Source organism: Myotis lucifugus, unplaced genomic scaffold (assembly GCF_000147115.1).
Source record: "Myotis lucifugus unplaced genomic scaffold, Myoluc2.0 scaffold_151, whole genome shotgun sequence".
Classification (NCBI taxonomy): Eukaryota; Metazoa; Chordata; class Mammalia; order Chiroptera; family Vespertilionidae; genus Myotis; species Myotis lucifugus.
Window position 1 is genome coordinate 107,868 of NW_005871199.1, and position 21,770 is coordinate 129,637.

At 60.1% G+C, this 21,770-nt stretch overlaps 1 protein-coding gene across 3 annotated transcripts in view; it reads left to right on the forward strand.

Annotated features, from left to right (window-relative positions):
- The first annotated feature begins 1,173 nt into the window (after positions 1 to 1,173).
- Positions 1,174 to 21,770, forward strand: part of KCNN3 (potassium calcium-activated channel subfamily N member 3) — a 133,945-nt gene continuing 113,348 nt past the window's right edge. For all 3 annotated transcript variants that reach the window (XM_006095090.3, XM_023759292.1, XM_006095088.3), the window contains exon 1: positions 1,174 to 2,413. In XM_006095090.3, the coding sequence (XP_006095152.1) occupies positions 1,487 to 2,413 (927 nt within the window). In that variant the 5' untranslated portion in view covers positions 1,174 to 1,486. The remainder of the gene's footprint in view (positions 2,414 to 21,770) is intronic.

The following is a 21,770-nucleotide window of genomic DNA, read 5'->3' on the forward strand; positions in this document are numbered from 1 at the left end:
CAGCTGGCCAGAGGCTTAGGGGTGATGGAGAAGCAGGACCTGCTGCAGATAGAAATGGAAATGAATTCAGCTCCGGCCCCATCTCTTTCAAGCTCCCTTGCACACAGTGGGAGCTTAATAAATACTTGATGATGGTTCTGCACCTGGGAAGCCAGCAGCTGTTCCCAGCTCTGACTCAGAGCCCCACGGGGCAGATCAGTTGGGCAGTGACCACGGGGGTCTTCAGTCTTCCTGCCAGACCCTCTGGGGACGCCCCGCCCAGCTGGAGCCGTGGTCCACTTCACACAACCTGCCTTTTCTCTGGCCTTTTCTCTGGCTCTTTTCCACCCATCGTTTGAGCAACATTTACAGAGCAACCACTTGGTGCTGAGCGTCATCGCGGGCAGGCACCCTGGGAGATGGTATAGGAGGTGCAGGGTCAGACTGACCGGGGTTCAAGCCGTCGCACCCTTAAGGACAAGCTGGGTGACCTCGGGCAGGTCACTGATCTGTGCCTGAGTGATTTCCTGTTTTGTTTTCACAGCTTTTGTCTGCAAAAGGAGGGTGGCATTTTCATGGCGCCGATGTGAGGTTAGACATAACAGAGGCAGGTGCACAGCGACCGCAGGGGTTCAGGAGGTGAGCCTCTCCGCCTGGAGGCAGGAGGGCGTGGGCCCCTCTGCTCTTTGACCTCGTAGTTGTTACTCAGCGTCTCTGAGCACCGGCGTGTAAAGGAGGAGCCTAGTGCTCACCTCCGAGGGTGTCTGGAGGATGTAAGTGATAATACGTGTGAGACAACCTAAGGCAGATCCTGGCCACGAATAAGTGTTTGTCTTCCCTGCTTCCTGCCCGCGAAACAGGGGGCGCAGCTTCCCCGCTCAGGAGGCTCTCTGCCCCTCCTCCCCGCTGCCCGCGTGCGCGCACCGCGTCCGGGGCTCCCGGTTTCCACCTGCGGGAGGAAAGGGGACAGCGGCTCCGCTCCCCGGCCGGGAGCGCAAACTACAGTTCCCAGCCGGCCCCGTGCGGCCGCGGGGCTGGGAGCCGGGCGGCAGGCCCCGCCTCCTGGGCGGAGCGTACCAGGGGGGCGGGGCTAGGAGGTGGTGGGAGGGTTAAGCCCAGCCAATGAGACCAGCTGCTAATAGGTGGGCTGGGCTTGCCATTTAACAGTGGCAGGAGGAGGAGAGCAAAGCTCTGGAGCCAGCGAGGAGTGGAGCTGAGCCTGGCCTCGCATGCTGCCAGAGGACCACCTCCCGAGACAGAGTTCTTCCCCTCTTCTGCTCGCTCCCAGCGCCCCTGCCGCCCTCCCTTCCTGCCCAGTACAATGCATTCTTGACTGGCAGCGCCTGGACTCCTAGCAGCCCCGAGAGCCGGAGCAAGCCACAGGGAGGACGGGAGCCAGACACTCTGGTGGGAGCTCGGATGCCTGGCACTCTTTGAGGACATCTCTGGAGCAACGGTGGCTTTGGGGTGGGGGGTGGTGCTGCAGGCAACCCAGCCAGGCCCCAAGATGGACACTTCTGGGCACTTCCATGACTCGGGGGTGGGGGACCTGGATGAAGACCCCAAGTGCCCCTGTCCATCCTCCGGGGATGAGCAGCAGCAGCAGCAGCAGCAGCAGCAGCCGCCACCAGCGCCAGCACCCCCAGCCCCCCAGCAGCCCCCGGGACCCCTGTTGCAGCCTCAGCCTCAGCCTCTGCAGCAGCAGCAGCAGCAGCAGCAGCAGCAGCAGCAGCAGCAGCAGCCACCGCATCCCTTGTCTCAGCTCGCCCAACTCCAGAGCCAGCCCGTGCACCCCGGCCTGCTCCACTCCTCTCCCACGGCTTTCAGGGCCCCCCCCTTGTCCAACTCCACCGCCATCCTCCACCCTTCCTCCAGGCAAGGCAGCCAGCTCAATCTCAATGACCACTTGCTTGGCCACTCTCCAAGTTCCACAGCCACAAGTGGGCCCGGTGGAGGCAGCCGGCACCGGCAGGCCAGCCCCCTGGTGCACCGGCGGGACAGCAACCCCTTCACGGAGATCGCCATGAGCTCCTGCAAGTACAGTGGTGGGGTCATGAAGCCCCTCAGCCGCCTCAGCGCCTCCCGGAGGAACCTCATCGAGGCTGAGCCCGAGGGCCAACCCCTCCAGCTCTTCAGCCCCGGCAACCCCCCCGAGATCGTCGTCTCCTCCCGGGAGGACAACCATGCCCACCAGACTCTGCTCCATCACCCCAATGCCACCCACAACCACCAGCACGCCGGCACCACCCCCAGCGGCACCACCTTCCCCAAAGCCAACAAGCGGAAAAACCAAAACATTGGCTATAAGCTGGGACACAGGAGGGCCCTGTTTGAAAAGAGAAAGCGGCTGAGTGACTATGCTCTGATTTTTGGGATGTTTGGAATTGTTGTTATGGTGATAGAGACCGAGCTCTCTTGGGGTTTGTACTCAAAGGTAGGGGCTGCGGTTTCTCTTTATACCTTGAACAAAAGGAATATATAGGTAGAGAGAGAGAGAGAGAATGATTGAGAGATTGATTGGGGAGAGCGGTGGTGGTGGGGGGGAGAGGCGGTTGCTCAATTATATTGAACACCCTAACTTCCCGTGGTTTTCCTTCTTAACCCTGGGAGAATTCATTCCTGGTTTTCTTGGTGGGAGGACATCCCCATGCACTGTGTCTAATTTGCAGACTCCGTGTTGGGGAGGATTAAAGAATCCCTTCTGAGAAATCCCCCCCCTACCCCCACCCCGCCCGGCTCACCGGCACTAACGCATAACCCAGCAGCTTAACGCACCAATTAATTACACTCTGCCTGGGTGTGCTTGCCAGCTCCTGCGACTTCCCTCCTCTCCTCCCCTCCTTGCTCCACTCCATTTTCCCGAGGATAAAAAAGAAATAAATGCCTGGGTGGGGGGTAGGGGTGCCATGCCCGTCCCTTCTCTCTCTGTCTGCTCCCTCTCTCCCCAAGTTTCTGTTTCCCTCCTCATCCCCGAGAGACTTAGGGCGAAATCCAAAAGCACCCGTGGCCCACGTCTCCTGGGGGCCTGGGATAAAAATACAGGTGGAGGAAATGAGCGGTTCTTCCCTCAGGAAAGAGGACTCAGAATAAACCTGCTGCTGCTTCTAAGCAGCCCCTGATAAAATGGCTACAGGTGTTCCCCGGGCAGAGCAGATGGGCACCGCCTTGGCACCAGCTTGGGGGTGGGGGGGAGCGCCTCTCCTTCGGATGGGATGACAAGGCTTCCCAGGCGTCCCTGAGAGCCTGCTTCCCGCTCAGCCCCGTCCTCCCCTCCCGCCCCAGCGTCTCCTCTCGGGGGTAAATGAGGTGGAGTGTGTGTGTGTGTGTGTGTGTGTGAGTGCGCGCTGATGGAGCTGGCAGCGCCCACTTTAGTGGGGGAGCTGGCCCCGCGGCTCCAGCCTCCGTCCGGCTGGAGATGGAGGATGGGATTCCCTCACAGGGGGGCTTGGAAACCGCGTCCTCCAAGGCGGTGGGCGTTGAGGAAGGTGGGTTTGTTCATGCTCCGCCTGCTGTGGGCTCAAAGGCTTGGAGACCCGGGGAGTCGTGGGGCAGGTGGATTTTTCCCATTTACCCCTCACCCCAATTTGTTGGTGTGTGTGTGTGTGTGCTTGTGTGCGCGTGCATGTGTGTGTGCGCCTCCTTGTTGCTGCATTTCTCACTTATTTGTCATTTTGGGCAGGGGGTGGCTGGGCAGGCTGCCTGTAGCTGGGAGGGGCTCAGCTGTTGGAGGTTTCAAATAGAGCTTGTTTCAGGCTGAGCACAGCTGCTGCGAGACTGTCACATTCCTTGTTGAAATCCAGCCGCTAAAACCTGGGAGGTGCTGATCGGATTTCCCATTCCCAGCCTGGAGCTCTAACCGGGGACAGGCAGACGGGGCCGTTCTGGAAAGGGCTGGGGCAGAGCCAAGACTCCCAGGTGGAGGGTTCCCCCCAGGAACCTGGCCGCTCGCAGGGGCTCCCAGCTGAGCAGCTCCTAGAAGCTGCCTCCATCTAAATGCTCCAGGATTTGAATCCCTCAGCGCGCAGAAGCGAGTGGGGTTTCCCCTGGAAGCGCAGTCACTTAGTCATTCCCTGTAATGAGCCTCTGAGTCTGCAGGTCCTTCTGCTCGCTGCCGACTTCCCTTCCGAGCCGCAGGGAGAGGGGGCTGCCACCCCCAGCGGGCTCGGCAGCCACCCTGAGCACAGCCCTGCCTCCCTCCAGTCACCCCCTGGGGACCAGGAGCCCCTGCTGGGAAACGAATGCAGGCCCCAGTGCTGGGGGTGAGGGGAAGACAGCACCTCCTCTTTCAATGACCCCCGTGGTCAGCTCTTCCTGGAGACGGCCCCCCAGTGGGATCCGTGTGTGCACATTTGTTTTTTCATGCAATGGGGGGGAGGGGTGGCCGCTGCGCAGCCAAGGGCTGGGAGCAGGTGCCATGCCCACGGAGTGTTCAGGGAGAGGGGCTTCCCCAGAGTCGGAGAAAGCGGGCTCTGGGGTGAAGGAAGGGTGAAGTGACCCACAGGGCCAGGCTGTACCCTTTCGAAGATGGGGAGCCCCTGGTTGATGGCAGCACAGAGCAGGCAGCAACTGGGAAGGCCTTGCTCGCCTCCGCTGGTGAGACGGCCACTTCCTGTGCACCTGGGGTCGGGTCGGCACTGGTTATGCGTAGCAGGGCTCACTCCTTCCTCAGCCCCTCTGTCTGTCCGCCCACACATTGGGTCGTTATGAAAGGAGGACGCTCTGGGTGTCTCCTCTGTCAGGCCTTGTGGGCCCAGGAGGGGGTGAGGTGGCTACCCCTCTTCTCCTGTGGGCCAGTAGGGTTGTCTGAAAGACTCAGACGGAAGTGTGAGTCCCAGCTCTGCCACTCCCGGTTGTGTGATCTTGGACAAGCCATGTAGCTTCTGCAAGCCTGTCTCCCCAGCCGTCAAGTGGGGAGAAGGGAGTTAGACTAGGAGTGGGGCGCTCCGTGCAGTGCCTGCTCGGTAACCAGGGCCTATTGTTGTTGTTAATAATGATGGTATGGATGAGAGGGAAAGGAATATCTTTTTCCTGTGATCTCCTTCTGGCTCCAGAATTAGTTGGGGCCTTCAAGGATTGGGAGGGAAGACTTGTCGATGGAGTCGAGAAGTTGTATCTCGGAGGGAGAAGTTCTGAGAAGGGGCCAGGTCTTCTCACTGGCACCCTCTCTCCACGTGGGTCTGTTGTAGGGGAGGTGGACGTCTGTTCCCTGGCCTCGTGGGGGAACTGGCTCTGTTGTGACAGGGGGTTTGGGTGAGAATGAAGAACCACCAACAGGGGGAACTCAGAGTTGGTAGTGGGCCGGGGGGTGGGGTGGGGGGTGGTTTCTTTTGCTGGAGAACTTGTGCGTCTGGTTGGCTTCGCGTGTCTGGGAGCAGGAGGATGGGTAATTCTCACCAGGTTGGGTAATTCTGCACTGATGGGGGCAGTTCCCACTCAGAGGGCCCTGGGGAGAGGGACACCCCCCCCCCCCCATGTGACTGAAGACTACCCACCCTGGGCCTGAGCTGCTTTCGGAAGTTCTCTGCTTTTATCCACGGAGCTGTGGCTTTCCTGTGTGTCTGTGTTTGACTGATATCTGTTCCTGGTGGAGAAATCCGCCCTGAGGCCGGGCTCTCTTGAGATGAACATGGCATGTCCTTGAGCGCATCCAAAGTTAGTGCAGAAGGGAGCCAGGGAGAGGAGGAAAGACAGAGGGACAGCGCCGGCCTGGTCCCCCTTCACCAGCCCTCCGTGAAGTCGGGGAAGGAAGATGGGCTGAGGTGGGGCTCAGATAGCAGGAGAGCGGTTCATTCTTTCGAGGCCACACTCACAGGATGGCCCAGCCTGGCTGCTAGTGCTTCTGGACCCCTGAGCTGAATGACGTGGCCAGGTTTGTTTGTTTGTTTGTCGGTTATCGGTGAGTTCACCCGAGGGCTCACACACCATGACTCGGCCAGGTTTGTTTGTTGTTTGTCGGTCGGTGAGTTCACCCGAGGGCTTACACCTCATGACGTGGCCAGGTTTGTTTGTTGTTTGTTGGTCATCGGTGAGTTCACCCGAGGGCTCACACATCATGACGCGGCCAGGTCGAGAGAGCCTATTGAGGAATCGTGGTGACAGTGTCTCTAGCACGTTGGTGTCAGTTGGAGGAGGCAGTGAGGACTCGGGGAGTCCTTCCTGGCATTCTGCATTTTCTCCCGGAGCTGGTTGGAGGCACACCCACTCCGTCGCCTTGCTCTGCCTGCTGTGTTTTCTCTACGGGATCAGGAGAGACTTGGGGCTGGGCCCGGCTCGGCCTGCCCTCCCCTCCTCCCCAGGCTCTGGCCTCCTGCACCTCCCCCTGCCGTCCTGCTGGTGGCTGGGCTGGTACCTCTCTTCAGTCTGTCCAGCTGGCCAGTCCCAGGCGGACCCTGTTTCTCAGGGGCCTCATGAGTCATCTCAGGGGCGGCTGGGAAATGCTGGTGCAGCAGGTGGCTCTGTTTCCAATTTTCACAACCTCAAACCGCTCTCCACCCCTGGCCTCACCATTTATCTGAGTTTCACTTCCTCGGCCCCACCCTGTGCCCACCCCTGCCCGCTCCACCAACTTCCTGCCCCTCTGCTCTGCCCGCTCCCCCTGCCTGGCCTTGTTACCCAGGCCACGGCACAGGAGCTGGTGTGGCAGGCCTACCTGGCTGTCCTGTGTCTCCCATGCATGGCTGTCTTTCTCATCTCCAGTTACACCTCCATCTTCAGACGACCGCGTGGGAAGCCCCCTAAAAAGGACTGGCTTTTCTGCATGCCCAGGGGGGTGTGGCTCCCGGCCATTCACTCTTCAAGGAGGGGTGGGGGCCCCTCAGGGCCAGCTCATAGGGGTCTGTGATCCATCCCAGCCTGTAGCCTGCGGTGGAGTAGGATCCCTGGTTCCAGCTCCCCTGACCCCTGCCCTGCTGGCCATGGAGGCCTTGTCGGCAGAGCAGCAGCTGGGCTTAGCTGGGCGCATGGCCTCACCTGCCAGACCCAGGAGCCGCGTGGGGCCGGTGCGTGGCTGCGGAGCATGTCCCGATGTCTGTGGTGTCAGGCATGTTGGGAAAGTAAGAATAGGCCAGACCCCCTTTTATGGACCCTCCACGTGGGAGGACCTGTAGGACAGGGTTGCAGAAGGCAGGAGCAGAGAGCCAGGGACCATGCCCCCCACATCCCCCCCAAACATTGTATCTTCACGGGTCACAATGAGTGTCTTGGCCTAAGGAGGCAAGTGTAGCTCTGGGAAGGCGAGAACAAGGCCCATCCAGGGTGCTGGCCACTTTATTTATAACCTAGTGGACAGTCTGCCATGAATTAACCAATTGTAACCCACAGAGGGGACAGCTAACTTTTATATATGCTTCTCCTTTGCCTGTCATACCACTATTTATAACTGTCCCGGGGAAAGGCTTCATAATGCGCCCGACTTCCCTTCCCCGCAGGCGGCGTGGCCTGCCTGGGCGCTGGCATCCCCGCGGGGCCTGTATCTGCTGCCCGGGCTAGTGAGCGAGCTGGGGTGGCCTTCCCCCCTCAGGGAGCCTCCCTGGGAGGCCGTGGTCCAAGGACCTGCTCTGCATAACACGAGGCAAAGAGAACACAATGAGACGCGATTTGAGTCACCTCTGTGGGGAGGCTGAGGCCCGGATGGAAACGTAAGATCAGAACAGAAAGCTTTGGTTTTGTTGCCGTTATTTGTAACGCACATTTGGAGGAGAAACCGAGAGTGAGAGGAGGGGTGGCGAGGGGGCGGCTGTATGTGGTGGAACCCGCCTTACTCCACTCAGTGGCAGGCAGACCCGGCTGTTCATTCGTGGCTGTTTTTCTTCTTTCTTTCAAAACCCCCAAGGGAGAGAGAGAAAAAGAAGAAAGCACCCATTTCTCTTTAAATAACGAGGGTGGGGAATTCGAGGACCGTGCTGTTCCAGGAGCTGCGGGGAGGAGCATTCTGCTGCCTTTTTTCTGCTGAGGAGAGTCCCGGGAGGCGAGTGGGTTGGGGTGCCCTCTCCCACCCTGTCACTCCACCCAGGAGCTCAGCCGAGGAAGGAGGGAGGAAGGGTGGGCCTGGGGCAGGGCCGGCTCTGCACGGGGGCCCAGGAAAGGCTGCCGGGTGACAGGAGGGGAAGGCAGGGACCGTTTGAGAAGTTCTGCTCCAGCTTCACCCTCGAGAGTGTATGGGCCAGAGCCCAGTGCTGGGAAGTGTTGGGACAGAAGGAACTTTCCCGAGAGAGAGAGCTTGGTGGGGGGTGGGGGAGACCAGTGCAGGGACCCAGGAAAGACAATGTCCTGGGGGGTGGCCAGGGCCAGGGCCACTCTGGGGGCAACCTGGGTCCAGGGGAGATTGTGGACAGGCCCATGGCCAGCGCTCAGGGTGCCTCCCCTGACCCCGGAGTTCTGGTGACACCGCCTGCCCTGGGGCAGCGCTGCGGAAGCCGGGAGGGCAGGAGGGCGAGGTGTGGGCGCTACAGAGAGAACCAGATCCATCCCTCGGAGGCCTGGGCTGCCGCGGGCTGCCCCACAGCCCCACAGCCCCGCAGCCCCGCCCCTGGTGAGCCAGCAGGCCCCACGCCCAGCGGGACACTTCTGCACACAGCTGGGGGCCTGTCCCCAGCACTGGCTGCAGGACTGCTTATGGGGGTGACCCCGCAGGCTCGGCATTTCCATCCCACGAGGTATCTTCATGCTGCTCCTCAGGACCCCACCATGGCCCTGGGAGTCCATGCAATCAGCAGCATCTCACAGATGAGGAAGCTGAGCCGCAAAGGGGTTGAGTCGCTCGCTCCAGCTGCCCCTCTCAGGAGACGCGGTTCTAGAGCCAGAGCTCAAGTCTCCAGCGCAGGGCTTGCCTCCCTGTTCCAACCCCCGCCAGGGACCTCTGCTGGCATCCGAGTGAGGGAACCTCCAAGGGCTTTTCCATCCCCGGTTCTCGAATTTTCTTCTTCATCCTTGAGTCCCAGTTTCCCGCTGCCCTGGCGTGAGGCTTTGTTGAGCTCGGTCACGGGCGGGCGGTGCTAAAGAACAGCCCGTCTCTGCTCCGCAGGAGCTCTGAGGAGGTGCGCCACCTCTTGCTTCTGACGTGTGGTGGGGCCTTTGTAAAACCTCTCCGGGCCTCTGTTTCTCCAGCTTTAAAATGAGGCCAGGCTCTGGTGCTGAGCTCCGTTTCCGCTCCTACGCATCCTGGCTCGGCCGAGCGTCCATAGTCCTCAAACTCATGTTCGTGAGGCGCGTCAGGCCTGCACCTGGGGACCACCCACCCTGGTGGGCTGCGGCTCCTGGGGTTGGTGCTGGGAGCACTGAGGAAGGAGTCCACGATTTGGAACGTTGGGGAGGCTCCCTGAAGGAGGGAGGGTGGCCCCTGAAGACTAGACAGACCAAGATGGGAAGGTGCCTGTCAGAACGTTGGAAGCCTGGGCAGGGGGCAGGGTGGGTAGGGAATGGAGCTGGGCTGTTCCTGTCATGTGCACAGGGGCAGGATGGGAGGGAGGAGGAGCCTGGGAAAGTTATTGCTGGGGGAGGGGGGTGTCATCCCAGGAGGTTCTGAGCAGGGAGCAAGCCACTCTGCCCAGGGCGAGGGCACAGGGTGATTTCGTAGTTAGTTGACATCCGTAATTGTTGGGGGCTCAGAGTTCTGCACCCTCGGGCCCTGGAGACCTGCTTCTGTTCTTCTGTAATTGGTGATCTTAGTTGGCGCAGCCAGCCTGCCGTGGTGGTTGAGGACTTGGGCTCTGGGTTCAAATCCGGCCTCGGTTGCATACCAGTGGTGGGTCCTCAGGGAGTGGACTGAATTTGAAGCTCATTTCCCAGATGTTCAGAGAGAATCGTAGCCCCTGCCTATGGCACAGCACCCAGTCCAGAGCTGGCTGGGTACACAGTGACCCTTGAGGTCTGCCAGCTGTTGCTTTTATGGGACCAGTGCTTAGAAGATGCCCCCCAGCCACCCCGAGGAACACAGAGGGCACGTATGCACAGGCCAGCCCTCCACTCAGGTGGTCAGAAGGGGCTCCGGAAGTGGCGAGCACATGTGTCATGTGCCCCCTTTCTCACAACATCCAGCGGCCTCACCTGGGCAAGGCACCCGGTCATGTTTCCGGGTGGGGCCCGCGGGTGAGTCAGCACATTGAGAGGGAGACAGGCTGTGCTTTGGAGGGCAGGGCTGTCTGGCCTGGGCTTCTGGAGCCTCCTCACCTCATGGGACCCAGTTATTCTACCCTCGGAGCCAGCGATCTATGGCCTGGGCACAGCTCACTGGGTGTGGACATGGGACTGGGACAGGTGGAGGGAGAACAGAAATAAGCCCCTGAAGCCAGGCCAGAGGCAGCGAGTCCTTGAGGACGGTCAGGGGACACGTGATGACCAGGCAGAGAGGCTGGGAGCCCGGGACCATGGGGCGGGTCCCGGGACGGACCAGGGAGGACAAGAAATGCCAGGACTTTTCCTCTGTCTTCAGGAGAACACGTTCCCTCCAAGGCTTGCCAAAGGGCACCCTCTTGAATGCCAAAGGCGGTGGGGGGTGTGAATCCAGGTTCTCTCTATCCTTCCTTCGGCAGGTGGTCACTCTCCCACGGGGCGCTAAGGGGCACGGCGAGCTGTGGGTGGGAGAGGGGCGTGCCCGGGGATCAGGGCTGGCCTGGTGTGGAGGCCATTTATTTTCTTTTGCCCAAGACCTGGCCGCAAGGTAACCAGAGCTGTATTCTCAGTAGAGTCCGGGTGACACTAATGAACAACATGCAAATGATGTGTGAAATAATATGCAAATTGGCATCTGTGATTTCTGAGCCGGCTTGCTGGGCATCGTTCTTAAAGGACAGGCACGGTGCTCAGTGTCAAATGAACGGGAGGCTGCCTCAGAGGACACTCCCTCGGGGACTGAGTGGGCTGTGCCTGCGGGAGCTGTTGTTTGGTGTTTTGCTTGAGGCAGGTGATCTGCCGGGAGGGAGAGACCGCCCTGGGGCTAATCCTGGCCCCGCCTCCTGATGCCGGGTGGCCGCAAGGTCACCGTCTCAAACTCTCCGAGCCTCAGTTTCCCCATTTGTACACGGAGATAGCGGGGTTCACCAGTCTGGTGAGAATGAAACGGATAGTGGTTGGGCAAGTGGCCAGCCCGGTGGCTGGCGTATTCCAGACTGCCACCAAATGGCATTCTTCCCTGCACCTTGGCAGAGCTGGCACCTGCCTGCACCCTCACAAGGCTCCTCCGCAAGGACTTTTGCAGAGCCTTCTCTTCTTTTTAAGGAGATTTCTGATTTGACAAATTGGGGCTTAGCCATTTTCTCTCTTTCCTGGCTCCCACTGGATAGGATGTTGGCTTGCTCAGCGCGTCCCCGAATAGCTCCCACATGTGGGAGTGCCCAGCGCCGCCGACAGGTGACGGTACCTGCCGAGGGCTGGGAGTGAGCGTGCTGCTCTGGGTTCTTACACCGCCTTGGGAGGGGCTCAGGGCTGGATGGCGCTGGTGGGATGACCCAGAGGAGGCCTCCTCTGAGGGCCGCTGGGGGCATAGCTGGCCCAGTGTGGCACCAGACCTTCCTGAATGGCCAAACAGGACAGGCCCACCAGTTGTGCCAGCTGGGTGGGCAGGCCCCTGTATACGCCTCCCAGCTCTGAGGAAGGCAGGGTAGGTGCCATCCTCTGCGTATAGAACCCCAAGGCCCAGAGAGGTTAGGTGACTTGTCCAAAGCCACTCAGCATTGTGAGTGCAAGGGTGCAGCTGGCATCCAGGAATTCTAGGCCCCATCCTACCTCCCAGGAAGGCAAAGGTCTGAGCCCTTGAGGATCAAGCCAGCTCCAGGGGCCTGTCCTCAACATGTTTGCTCTCCACCCGCCCTTCCTTAAAGAGCTCCGACTTTCAGCACAGACCTGGGTTCAAGTCCCAGCTGTGCACTACTGAGCTGTGTGGCCCTTTTTATTGGAAAAGGAGGTTCCTAACTCCTTTTGCTGAGCGGGAAGGTGGAGGATCCACCCAGTGCTGACAGCCCCAGGGCCCTCTGGTCCAGGCTGGCTCCTGGCAGGTGTGGCCTTGGTGGCTGTTTGCGAGCTCAGTGGCCATGGGGTCATACGAAGTCCCCCATAGCTGGACCCATGCTCCCCTGCCCCCTGCTCCAGGCTGGACCTGGCATTGCCCTGCTCCGGGGGGAGTAATGGTGCTGGGCCAGGGGGAGGGCATTTTGGCATCAGATGCCAGACACCCGGTGTGCCAGCAATGGGAAGATTAGGGTTCCCAGCAGTGGCATGAAGCGGATTTGAGCCAAGAGCGAGCCCAGGATGGAGGTTGAGTTATGAGGGTTTCCTCGTGGGTAGATGGGATCGTCTATAACTCTGCCACCAGCCGCTCAGAGATGGTGCCGCACTAGGAGTCTGGGTATGTTGACAGGGAGAACTGGGCCCTGGGGCCGAGGCTGGTCTCCCGAGGGCTCTGCAGGATCAGCCGAGCAGCCAGCGGCGTGCGCTTTGGTGTCCGTGTCCCGGGTATGTGGCTTCCTGGCTGTGCAAGGAGAGTTAGAAGAGAGGAAGCGGAGCTCTGTGAGCCTCAGTCTCCAGGTCTGTGACTAGGATGGTGGTTTCACCCTCATGGGGATTGTGTTGTGAAGAGCAAAGGAGACAGGACTCAGCACTGAACTCCTGGAAAAGGGCTTGGTTAACAAGGGCTTCGGTTAATTTTCTCATTGTCTGACTGTAAACTCCACGCCCGGAAGGCTAGATTGAGCTCCCTGACCATCTGTTTGCTGGTCTGGCCAGCAGGCGTCTCCGGGGCCCATATGGCCGCCTTTCTGCCCCCAGTCTAGTTTCATGCAAACTCCAGTGCCTTACTGTCCCCCTCTCCGCTGTTGGTTCCTTTCCATGTCTCTCCCAGGACCCCCCCGGCCCACCTCCACCCCAACCCACCTCTGTTTCCCAACAGGTGTTCTGGTTGGCTCTTGGGTTCAACACTGAGCAGGACATGGCGCCCACAGGCGGATGGGGAGGCAGGTGTTGAACAAGGATGACGGGCATGATGCGTTTTATAGGAGACAGAACCACAGGCACAGGGCCTGGGTTCAGCCCACAAACCTGAGACGGTCTCCCATTCCTCTGCCTGTCCCTGCCCTGGATTCCGGCCGGTCCATCTCACCTTCACTTCTTTCCTCGTCCCTCGGATCTGTCTCCCAGCCCCCCTGCCTCTTACACACGCGCAGTAGAGCCGGGTGTTAGGAGAACCGGCCTTAACAACAGATCTAGGCTTACTGCCTGTGTGGCTTTGGACAAGTTGCTTCAACACTTTGATTCTGTTTTCTTGGGGTGGGGTGGGGGATAAATCCTACCTCTCTCTGGGGGGCAGTTGTGAGGGTTAAATGAGACACCACTGTATGTCGAGCATGGACATAGTTTGGGGCTCATGTTGAGCACCAGGAAGATCGTGGTGAAGAGAACGGCCGTGGGCTAGGAGTGGGGAACCTCGGTGTCTGGGCCTCTGTCTTGTCATCTGGAAAATGGGAACAAGTGAGGTTGAGGATGAGGGTGATTCCTCCACTGGCCATCTCGCAGGGGGGTCGAGAGGATCGGCTGGAATTCAGGAGTGACGGGAAGAAAGCTGTGACACCCACGCTGAACTGCACTTTGCTGTTCGTTGGGTGCATTTCAGAGCGGTGGGCTGGGGGAGGTGAGCGAAACCTGAAAAGATGCTCTGTGTGTGGCTAAGGGGATTTCTTACCATCAGGAGACAGGAGAGAGAGAGAGAGAGAGAGAGAGAGAGAGCGAGAGAGAGATGGCTCCTCTGGCCAGCATCCCTGCCTGCTTTGCTGCCTCCTCCCTGCAGGCCAGCCCTTGGCATGAGGCCTGTCTGCTCCTGAACCCTCGTATCAGCGGGGAGTTAATTACTCTAATGTAAGGAGTGTGGCTCAGGGCCTTCTGGCGGATGGGAAACAGGTTTGTCCTCTCACTAGGAGAATAAAAATTGATGGGAAGGAAAGGAAATGTACCTTCCCCTGAAGTACCCGCCGCTGTGGGGTAGCTTTCCTGGGGCTGGGGAGAGAGGAGCCAGGGGAGGGGGGAGGAGACACAGTGACAATCCAAGGACCCTGGTGGTTGCCTTTGCCTTCCGTAGGATGACTCAGCTAAGCGGCCTCGATTTCCCCAGCCATCCCGGTGGCCGGTCAGCCTGCCACTCAACAGCCACCTAGCAAACACCTCCTATGTGCTGGGCACTGCTCTTGAGAAATTTCCAGCCCTGCGGGGAGCCCAGGCAGGAAACAGATAGATAACTTTGTTCATTCAACTAATAGTGATCGAGCGCCCATTATGTGTGAGGACTGTTCTAGGCACCGCAGACACAGCAGAACAAAACCCACAAAAGATAGAAATCCGGGGCCTCCGGGAGCTTACATTTTAGTAGGTAGAGCTGACAATGAACTATGTACGTTAATTATATGTTGTTAGATGGTGATCAATGCTGTGATGAAAAATAAAACTTGGATAGGAGGGCAGTGATTTAAAATGTGTCCAGGGAAGGCCTCACTGAGGAGGGGATATTTGAGGAAAGATCTTTGCGGGGGGACTATGTCTGGCAAAGTCTGGTCAGCTCTGGGCAATAGAAATGGAATGTGAGTTGCATCTGGACTTTTATTTTTATTGAAGATTTTTAATTGATTTTTTTAGAGAGGAAGAGAGAGGGAGAGAGAGAGAGAAAGAGAGAGAGAAACATTGGTGTGAGCGCTAACATCAATTGGCTGCCTCCTGCAAGCCCCCTACTAGGGGTCAAGCCCACCATCTGGGGTTGCACCCCGGCTGGGAATCCAACCAGCAACCTTTAGGTGCACAGGACGAAGCCCACCCAACTGAGCTACACCATCCAGGGCTGCACCTGGAATTTAAAATTGTCCACTAGTAATGAAAGAAAGTAAAAAGAGAAATGCGAAATTAATGTTCATGTTTTTTATTTAATCCAAACAAGCACAAACATTACCATTTCAACATCGAATCCACATAAAACACTCCTGAGATCGTTCGCCTTGTTCCTCATACTGCGCCTCCGTAGACCGCTGTGTACCTTCCAGGGAAGTTGGAGAGTAAGTCTCCAATGGAAACACCGGATCTGCATTTGGAATTCACAAAGCTGACGGGTGGGGGCAGTGAGAGGGTGCGAGGTGGCTGGTCCCTGGGATATTCCGAAGGGAAGGCCTTCCTGATGAACTGGACCTGGGATGTGTTGGTGGTGGGTGCGGGGGAGGGGGAGAGGAAGCGGAAGTCAAGGATGAGGCCTAGGCCCAAGCAAATGGAAGGATGGAGTTAGTGGGCTGGAGAAGACTGTGGGAGGAGCCGTTTGGGGGAGAAGATGGGAGTTTAAGGTCGGACTCGCCGCGTGTGAGGGGTGTCAGTTGCAATGCATTGTGGGTAGCTCATGCCCCAGAGATCACGGCGGGTCAAAGGCCTGGGCATGGAAAGTTTCTGCCTGGGCCCCGGATGGCTCCCCTCCCTGTCCAGAGTCCGTGGCATAGCTGCCACGTTTAAAAAAAGTATCCTAATAAGTTCTCTGTGTCTCCAGCACCAACGGTGCCCCCTCTCCAAAGGTCACTGGAGATCGCTAGGGTCTTTCTGGGTCAGTTCACATTTCACGGTCCCATCTGCCTGCTCTGGGCCCATCTCGGAGCAGCTCGGTGACTAGAAAGAGTTACACGGGGTCAGAAGCTCCCCGTGCAAGGCTGGTACCTGGTTGATTGTCTGGGAAGTTACTGAAACAATGCAAAACTAGAAGACGTGCGTTGTGAGTTTTCCAGCTCGCCAGCTCCGCGGGGGTGTGTGTGTGTGGGGGAGGGGTGATTGCTGCAGCCTGGAGAGGATGCAGAGACCTTCTTCCAGCTTCACAATGGGGAGCAGGAGAGGACCAGCCCCGGGGATCCCCCGCCTCCGGGTCACCAGGCCAGGGCTGTCGGGGACCATCCCGGGAGCCACTGCACCTGTTTCCTGCGTGGCCGGGGGAGAGTGGGCAAGGGTGCAGGCATGGCCTTGAAGGTCTCCTCCCTCTCGGTGTGCGGTGCTGGGACCTGGGCCTGGAGGGTGAGGGTCAAGGTCTCCTGCTGGGGCAGCCTGGGCCTTCTGACTTGGCCCCAGATCCGGACCCTGCGCCTGATTGGCTGTGGGGCTCTGTGACCTCATCTTTGAGTCCATGTGCCCATCTGCTGAGCGGGGGGTGATGGTGCTTGCCTTGCGGGACTTTTGTGAAGTGATGTTCATGTGGACCTCAGCTCAAATACTGCTCCCCACCCCCCCCCACCCCCCCGCGGCGAAGGCAGGGGATGCCTGTGGGCGGCGGTTCTGCCCGCCAGTGGAGGAGCCGGTGCAGAGGCAGCGTCTGAGCTGCATTGGGGTGCGGGTGCCTGTGAGCGGCATCAGTCGGAGAGAAAGAAGGACAGAGGGGAAGTAGGAGGGCGCCCCCACTTTTCACGAGACCTGGGAATCTAACTGTGCTTTTGATCGGGGGCCGCGATGGGGGTGATCTTGATCCCAGGGTGCCGGTTAGCAATATCTGCAGACGTGTTTGGCTGCCACAGCCCGGGGAAGGCTGTTCCAGGCGTCCAGTGGGGAGGGGCTGGGCAGGGGTCGGCCCAGCCTCTGGGAGGGAGGCTCTGAGGACCAAGCCTGGGCCGGGCCTGCTGACCGGGCTGCTGAGCACCGCACCGAGGTCACCTGCAGTGAGGCTGGGGTTTGGAAGTTCATTACCAGGTAGCTGGTACGGGCGGTTTCCAGGTGCTGCTGAACTCTGCGGCTCACAGGACAGTCCCCACAGCACGGAATTACCCGCCCGAGTGTCGTTAGCACTGAACTTGGGAAACCCTGCTTTCGATGACTCATTCTCACTGGCTCCTGCTGAGGACAAACAAGAACACAGCGAGGCTGGTTATCAGCTTCGATGTGCGTTCTCATCTCTTCCTCCCCCACCCTCAGCGCAGAGGCAGCCCTGTGTGCGTGTCCAGGGCTCGGGCCGGAGTCAGGAGACCTGCGTTCAAGTCCTGCCTCAGGGGGGTGCTCCCTTGCTTCTAGTCTCTGCGTCTTTCCTCCCGGCGGTGTCACCCGCATATGGGACAGGGGTGGCTCCCAGAGGCGGGCTGTGGTGCACACGGAGCCGGAGCCGCGTGGGGAGGATGCTTGTCAGCTGTGATGTGCTGTCCACGGGAGGCGGCCGAGGGTGCGTTCTGCCGGCGCGGCAAGGTGACTGTGGGGGAGGGAGACCCTGTGAGGCCACGTGCCTGTTCCCGGGCCTCTCCATCTTCTGGTTTTGTGTTCCCTGGATCCCATGGAGCGAGCGTCTCCACTGGGGAAGATGGAATTTGCAGGAAACGAGGGTTATTATTTCTGTGTCGTGCGAGTGGGAGACAGCTGGGTGTGGGGCAGGTTTCCCCGCAGGGAGAGACGGCTGGGCGGTCAGCCTGGGCCTCGCCGGGGTCCTTTTAGGGTGAGGGACTCCCCGTGGCCACCTCAGGGAGCACATTGTTGTTCTGGGCTCAAGACTAGCTGTCGGGAAGGGTCTCACCCATGTGCTGAAGCACCAAGGACATGCTACAGGCAAACCTTCACCCACACCCGTTCTGTGCCAGGCGCCGGCCTCGGAAATGATGGGGGGCACAGGGTTGGGCAATACCTGGCAGAGGGGGTGGCGGGCTGCCACCACTTGCGGCGAGGCGGGTCGCGCGCCGACGAGGGGCGGCGTCACACGAAGGGCACCTCTGTGACCTTCAGGTCCAGAGTCTTCGGAGAGGAGCCGGGGTTGAGCTGGGCCTCGTGGAAGGCGGGGTTTCATGAGGCAAAAGGGAAGGACTCCAGGCCGAAGGGACAGTCTGGGCAGAGGCCCAAGGCTGGAGGTGCCAGGCGTTCCCAGGGAGGGACAGGGGAGCGAGGGTTTCCTGGAAGTGCTGGAGGAAAAGCTGGCATCGACGGGCTTTGCTCACAGGCCAAGGACTTCGTATTTCTGGGTCTGAGCAGCGCTGCTGTGTGGCCAGGTCGCTGCGGAGGATGGATTCTCACAGGAGGAGCTCGGAGCAGGGGGGCTGGGCCTGGGAGGTTCCTGCAGTGGCTCCAGAGCAGGGAAGGCTTGGCCAGGCTGGACGCAACGGGGAGGGAAGCCGTGGGGGCAGCCGGGGCTCCGGGAAGCAGGTGATGTGTTGGGTCTCGCACATCTCTGCCCTGGATAGCTAGGTTGTGTGTGAAGGTCAAAGCGAGTGTGTGGCCTCATCCCCTTACTGCTCAGCTGGGAGGAAACCCCCAAAGCAGCCCTTGCTGGGAGGATGGGGGGCTGTGAGCGCCCACGCGGCCTGCCAGTCCCCGAGAGCGGGTGGCGCAGCGCCCGCACCAGCCGCCCTGGCGGGGGGCTTTCCTTCTGGAACCCACGGGGCTCAGCGCTGGCCTCCAGCCAGGCCTGCGGGAGCTGGAATACACCCTCTTCCTGCTCGTTTCCAAAGATCTGGGAGGGGCGGCAGCAGCGGGCGGGAGCCGGCGATGCTTGGGCTCACAGCACAGCTCTGCTGTGACAGGCTGTGCAGCCGGGCAAGCTGCCTGGTCTCCAGACCCCGGTCTCTGCGGGTGTGAGATGGGGTCATGGTGCTTATGTCATGTTCTTAGCTCAACGAATGGCCACTATCTTCTCTCAATTTTTAAAATTGACTTTCAGAGAGGGAGGAAGGGAGAGAGAGAAACGTGGAGAGGTTGCTGCCTGCGCGCACCCCAGTCGGGGATCAAACCCCGCAACCTAGGTGCGTGCCTGCCCGGGAACCGAACCCGCAGCCTTTGGTGTACGGATGACCGTCCAACCAACTGAGCCCCCGGCCAGGGCTGGCCCCTACTTTTAATTGACAAGACATGGGGCAGACTGGCCATGCGGGGCGGGGTGCCGCCTTTCGAGGAGGTGGAGACCTGGGAAACGGTCGAGGTGGGGAGCTTGGCCTAGATTTGAGGAGCTCGGGGAGTCCCAGAGGCTGTCCGAGGCCCCGGGCGGTGCTGGGGGTCTTCTGTGTGTGTGGAGCCCGTGAGCAATCCTCACTCGCTAACAGAGTGAACGTCTCAAAACACAGCCTCCTGCAGGCCACACCAGGGTGGTGCTCAGGACTTGGTCGGCATGGCCGGCCCAGCCCTGGTCCTCGGCGGCCTCCCTCCCGGAGCCCGGCCGATGTGTGCCCAGGGCTCTGGCCGGGACCTGGCCCAGCACAGGCTCCAGAGGGGACAGGGCCCTGGAGGTGGGACCCGGCACCTGATGTCACCCTGGCTCCGCCCCTTCCCCATCAGACGTGTGGGCTCTCACAACAGGGCGACGGGTCTGGATGGGTGGACGGCGTGTGAGGACTTGGTTTAGTGGGTCCGGTAGGTGGTGAGAGCCAGTCGCCCTGAAGGGCAGTCCCAGGCCTGCGCTTGCCCAGCTGTGGTCGTGCGGAGAAGTGGTGCTTCGGGCCCGCGCTCTGCCCTGGCTGCACGGCCTGCATCCCATTGCTCCCTCCTCTCCCGAGCGTGACCCAGCCACAGCCGTGGGGACTGGCTGCCGCGGGGAAGCAGGGGCTCCCAGGCAGGGGCGGGGAGCAGTCTGCCCGGCGGGGACAGTGAGGGGAGACACTGTCTGGAGAGGGTGAAAATAAGTAAAACCGACTAAACGTTGGTCTGCGTTTCGTTATCACGGTTCACTGGCTCTTTATGAATAAGTCAGTGGTAAGTCAGTGGTAAAAACTCCTCCCTCCGCTTGGGATAGAGGCACCCCCCCCCACCTTGCCCCCTGGGGTGACACTGCCCCTGGAGTGACCCTGTCTTTGGAGTGCCCTGCCCCTAGCGTGGCCCTGCCCTGGCGTGGCCCTGTCCCTGATGTGGCCCTGTCCCTGGTGTGACCCTGTCTTTGGTGTGGCCCTGCCCCTAGCGTGGCCCTGTCTTTGGTATGGCCCTGCCCCTGGTGTGGCCCTGCCCCTGGTGTGGCCCTGCCCCTGGCGTGGTCCTGTCCCCTGGTGTGGCCCTGCCCCTGGCGTGGCCCTGCCCAATGTCATCTGGAAAAGAGCCAGGAGGGCAGCGCACTGGGCCCTGAGAGGAAGCAGAGGTGACCCGAGTGGGAGCCTTTGTGACTGCAGTGGAGCGTGATGGGCCCAGGAGACCGCCTGGGAAGTGGGTGCATGGAGTGGTGTGAGCAGATGCAGGCAGTGGAGTGATGGCTGGGAGCGTGGGCTGGGGGGCACGGTCCAGGCCCTTCGGACGTGGGCAGGAAGAGGGTGGTGTGGTCCATCTCCCTCAGGCTCGGCAGGAGGCCAGCACTGAGCCCTGTGAGTTCCAGAAGGAAAGCCCCCCACAGCCAGGGCGCTGGTGCCAGCTGGTGTGGGCGCGGTGCCACCCTGCTCCTCCTCAACTGGGGGAACGGAGCCAGGGCTGCCCTGGGGCTCGGGAGCTGGGAGGGGCTGGGGAAGGCGGTGATCTGCGGGGGTCACACTTCTCCACCGTGCGTACAAGGATGTGCATGAGGCCGCCATGAGCATCTTAGGGCTTTGTTACCGTGATTTAAAAGGTCTCCTGGCAGGGTTGTGGAATGGGTCCATGTGGAAAGGCTGTGGGAGCATCTCTCTCTAGACTGGACGGCTGAGTGGGTGCAGAGGGAGGAGAGGGGCCCTGGGGCTGGCGGGGCACTGGGCCCAGGGCAGTGTGGGATGGGGGGCTGGTGGTGTTTGGCCCCTTTTCTTCCTGAAGCCCTGGGCGGGCTCCTTGCCAGGTAGCCGCAGGCCTGGGTCTGCAGCACACGCCTGGGGCCCCAGCTCTGTCAGACGCGGATGTGGTCTGGTGAAGGTGGGCCTCAGTGATGGGGCCCTGCAGTGCGGAGAGCAGACCTTTGGGGCTGAGGGGAGTGGGGGGCTCTTTGGGATCTGCTCCCAGAAGCAGGTGTGTCTGGTTCTATTTGGAGCCCATTTGGGGCCAGCGAGTGGGCTGACGTGTGGCTCCTGCGGCTCCTGGGGCTGAGCGGCCCGGCCACGCTTAGCCCAGAGGCACTTCCCAGAAACTCCTGGCCCCGTCAGTGTTGGCTGGACGGTGAGGAGCTGGCAGGATGTAGCGCAGGAACAGCAAACCGGTTTTATCTGGGTGTCCATTCTGGTCGGAGCTGCTGGGAGGGCTGCGTGGAGAAGGATTCTGAGGTCACTCTGAGCGTGGAGGGAGGCGTTCTGTGATTGACTTGTGATGTCTGTCCTGGGCAGGGAAGGGCGGAGGCGTGGCCGGGCATTGGCCATCCCCGGGGTATGGAAAGAATAAGGGGAGCCTATGTTTGATCTCAGGTGAGGGGCTTGTACCTCTCTGGGACCCGGTTTCCTGCTCTCTAAAATGGGGGTAAAACTGTTGCTTTTCCCACCGGATAGGCTTGCTGTGGGGACGGAGTAAGAGAGCGGAGTGAAAGCACTTTGTAAAATACAGAAAAGTGACGCAAGCACAGAGTGGGGCATTTCGCTGTTACCGACTCACTCGGGACCCCCATGACCTAAACATAATGTCCGCTGTCTCCCCTTTGCCTCACTGAGGCCCAGACCACCCCACGGTCTGAGCGTGCAAAAGGCACAGCTGATGCAATGTGTGACCACCCAGTGTCCGGCACCCGGGCCCTTTATATTCTCTTAACCAAAGTGTCTGATTGGAAGTCCCTTTGTTTATTTTTCTTTTTAAAAAAAAATTGATTTCAGAGAGGAAGGGAGAGGAAGAGAGAGATAGACACATCAATGATGAGAGAGAGTCATTGATCGGCTGCCTCCTGCAGGCCCCCTACTAGGGATTGAGCCCACAACCCGGGCATGTGCTTTTGACTGGAATCCAACCCAGGACCCGTCAGTCCACAGGCT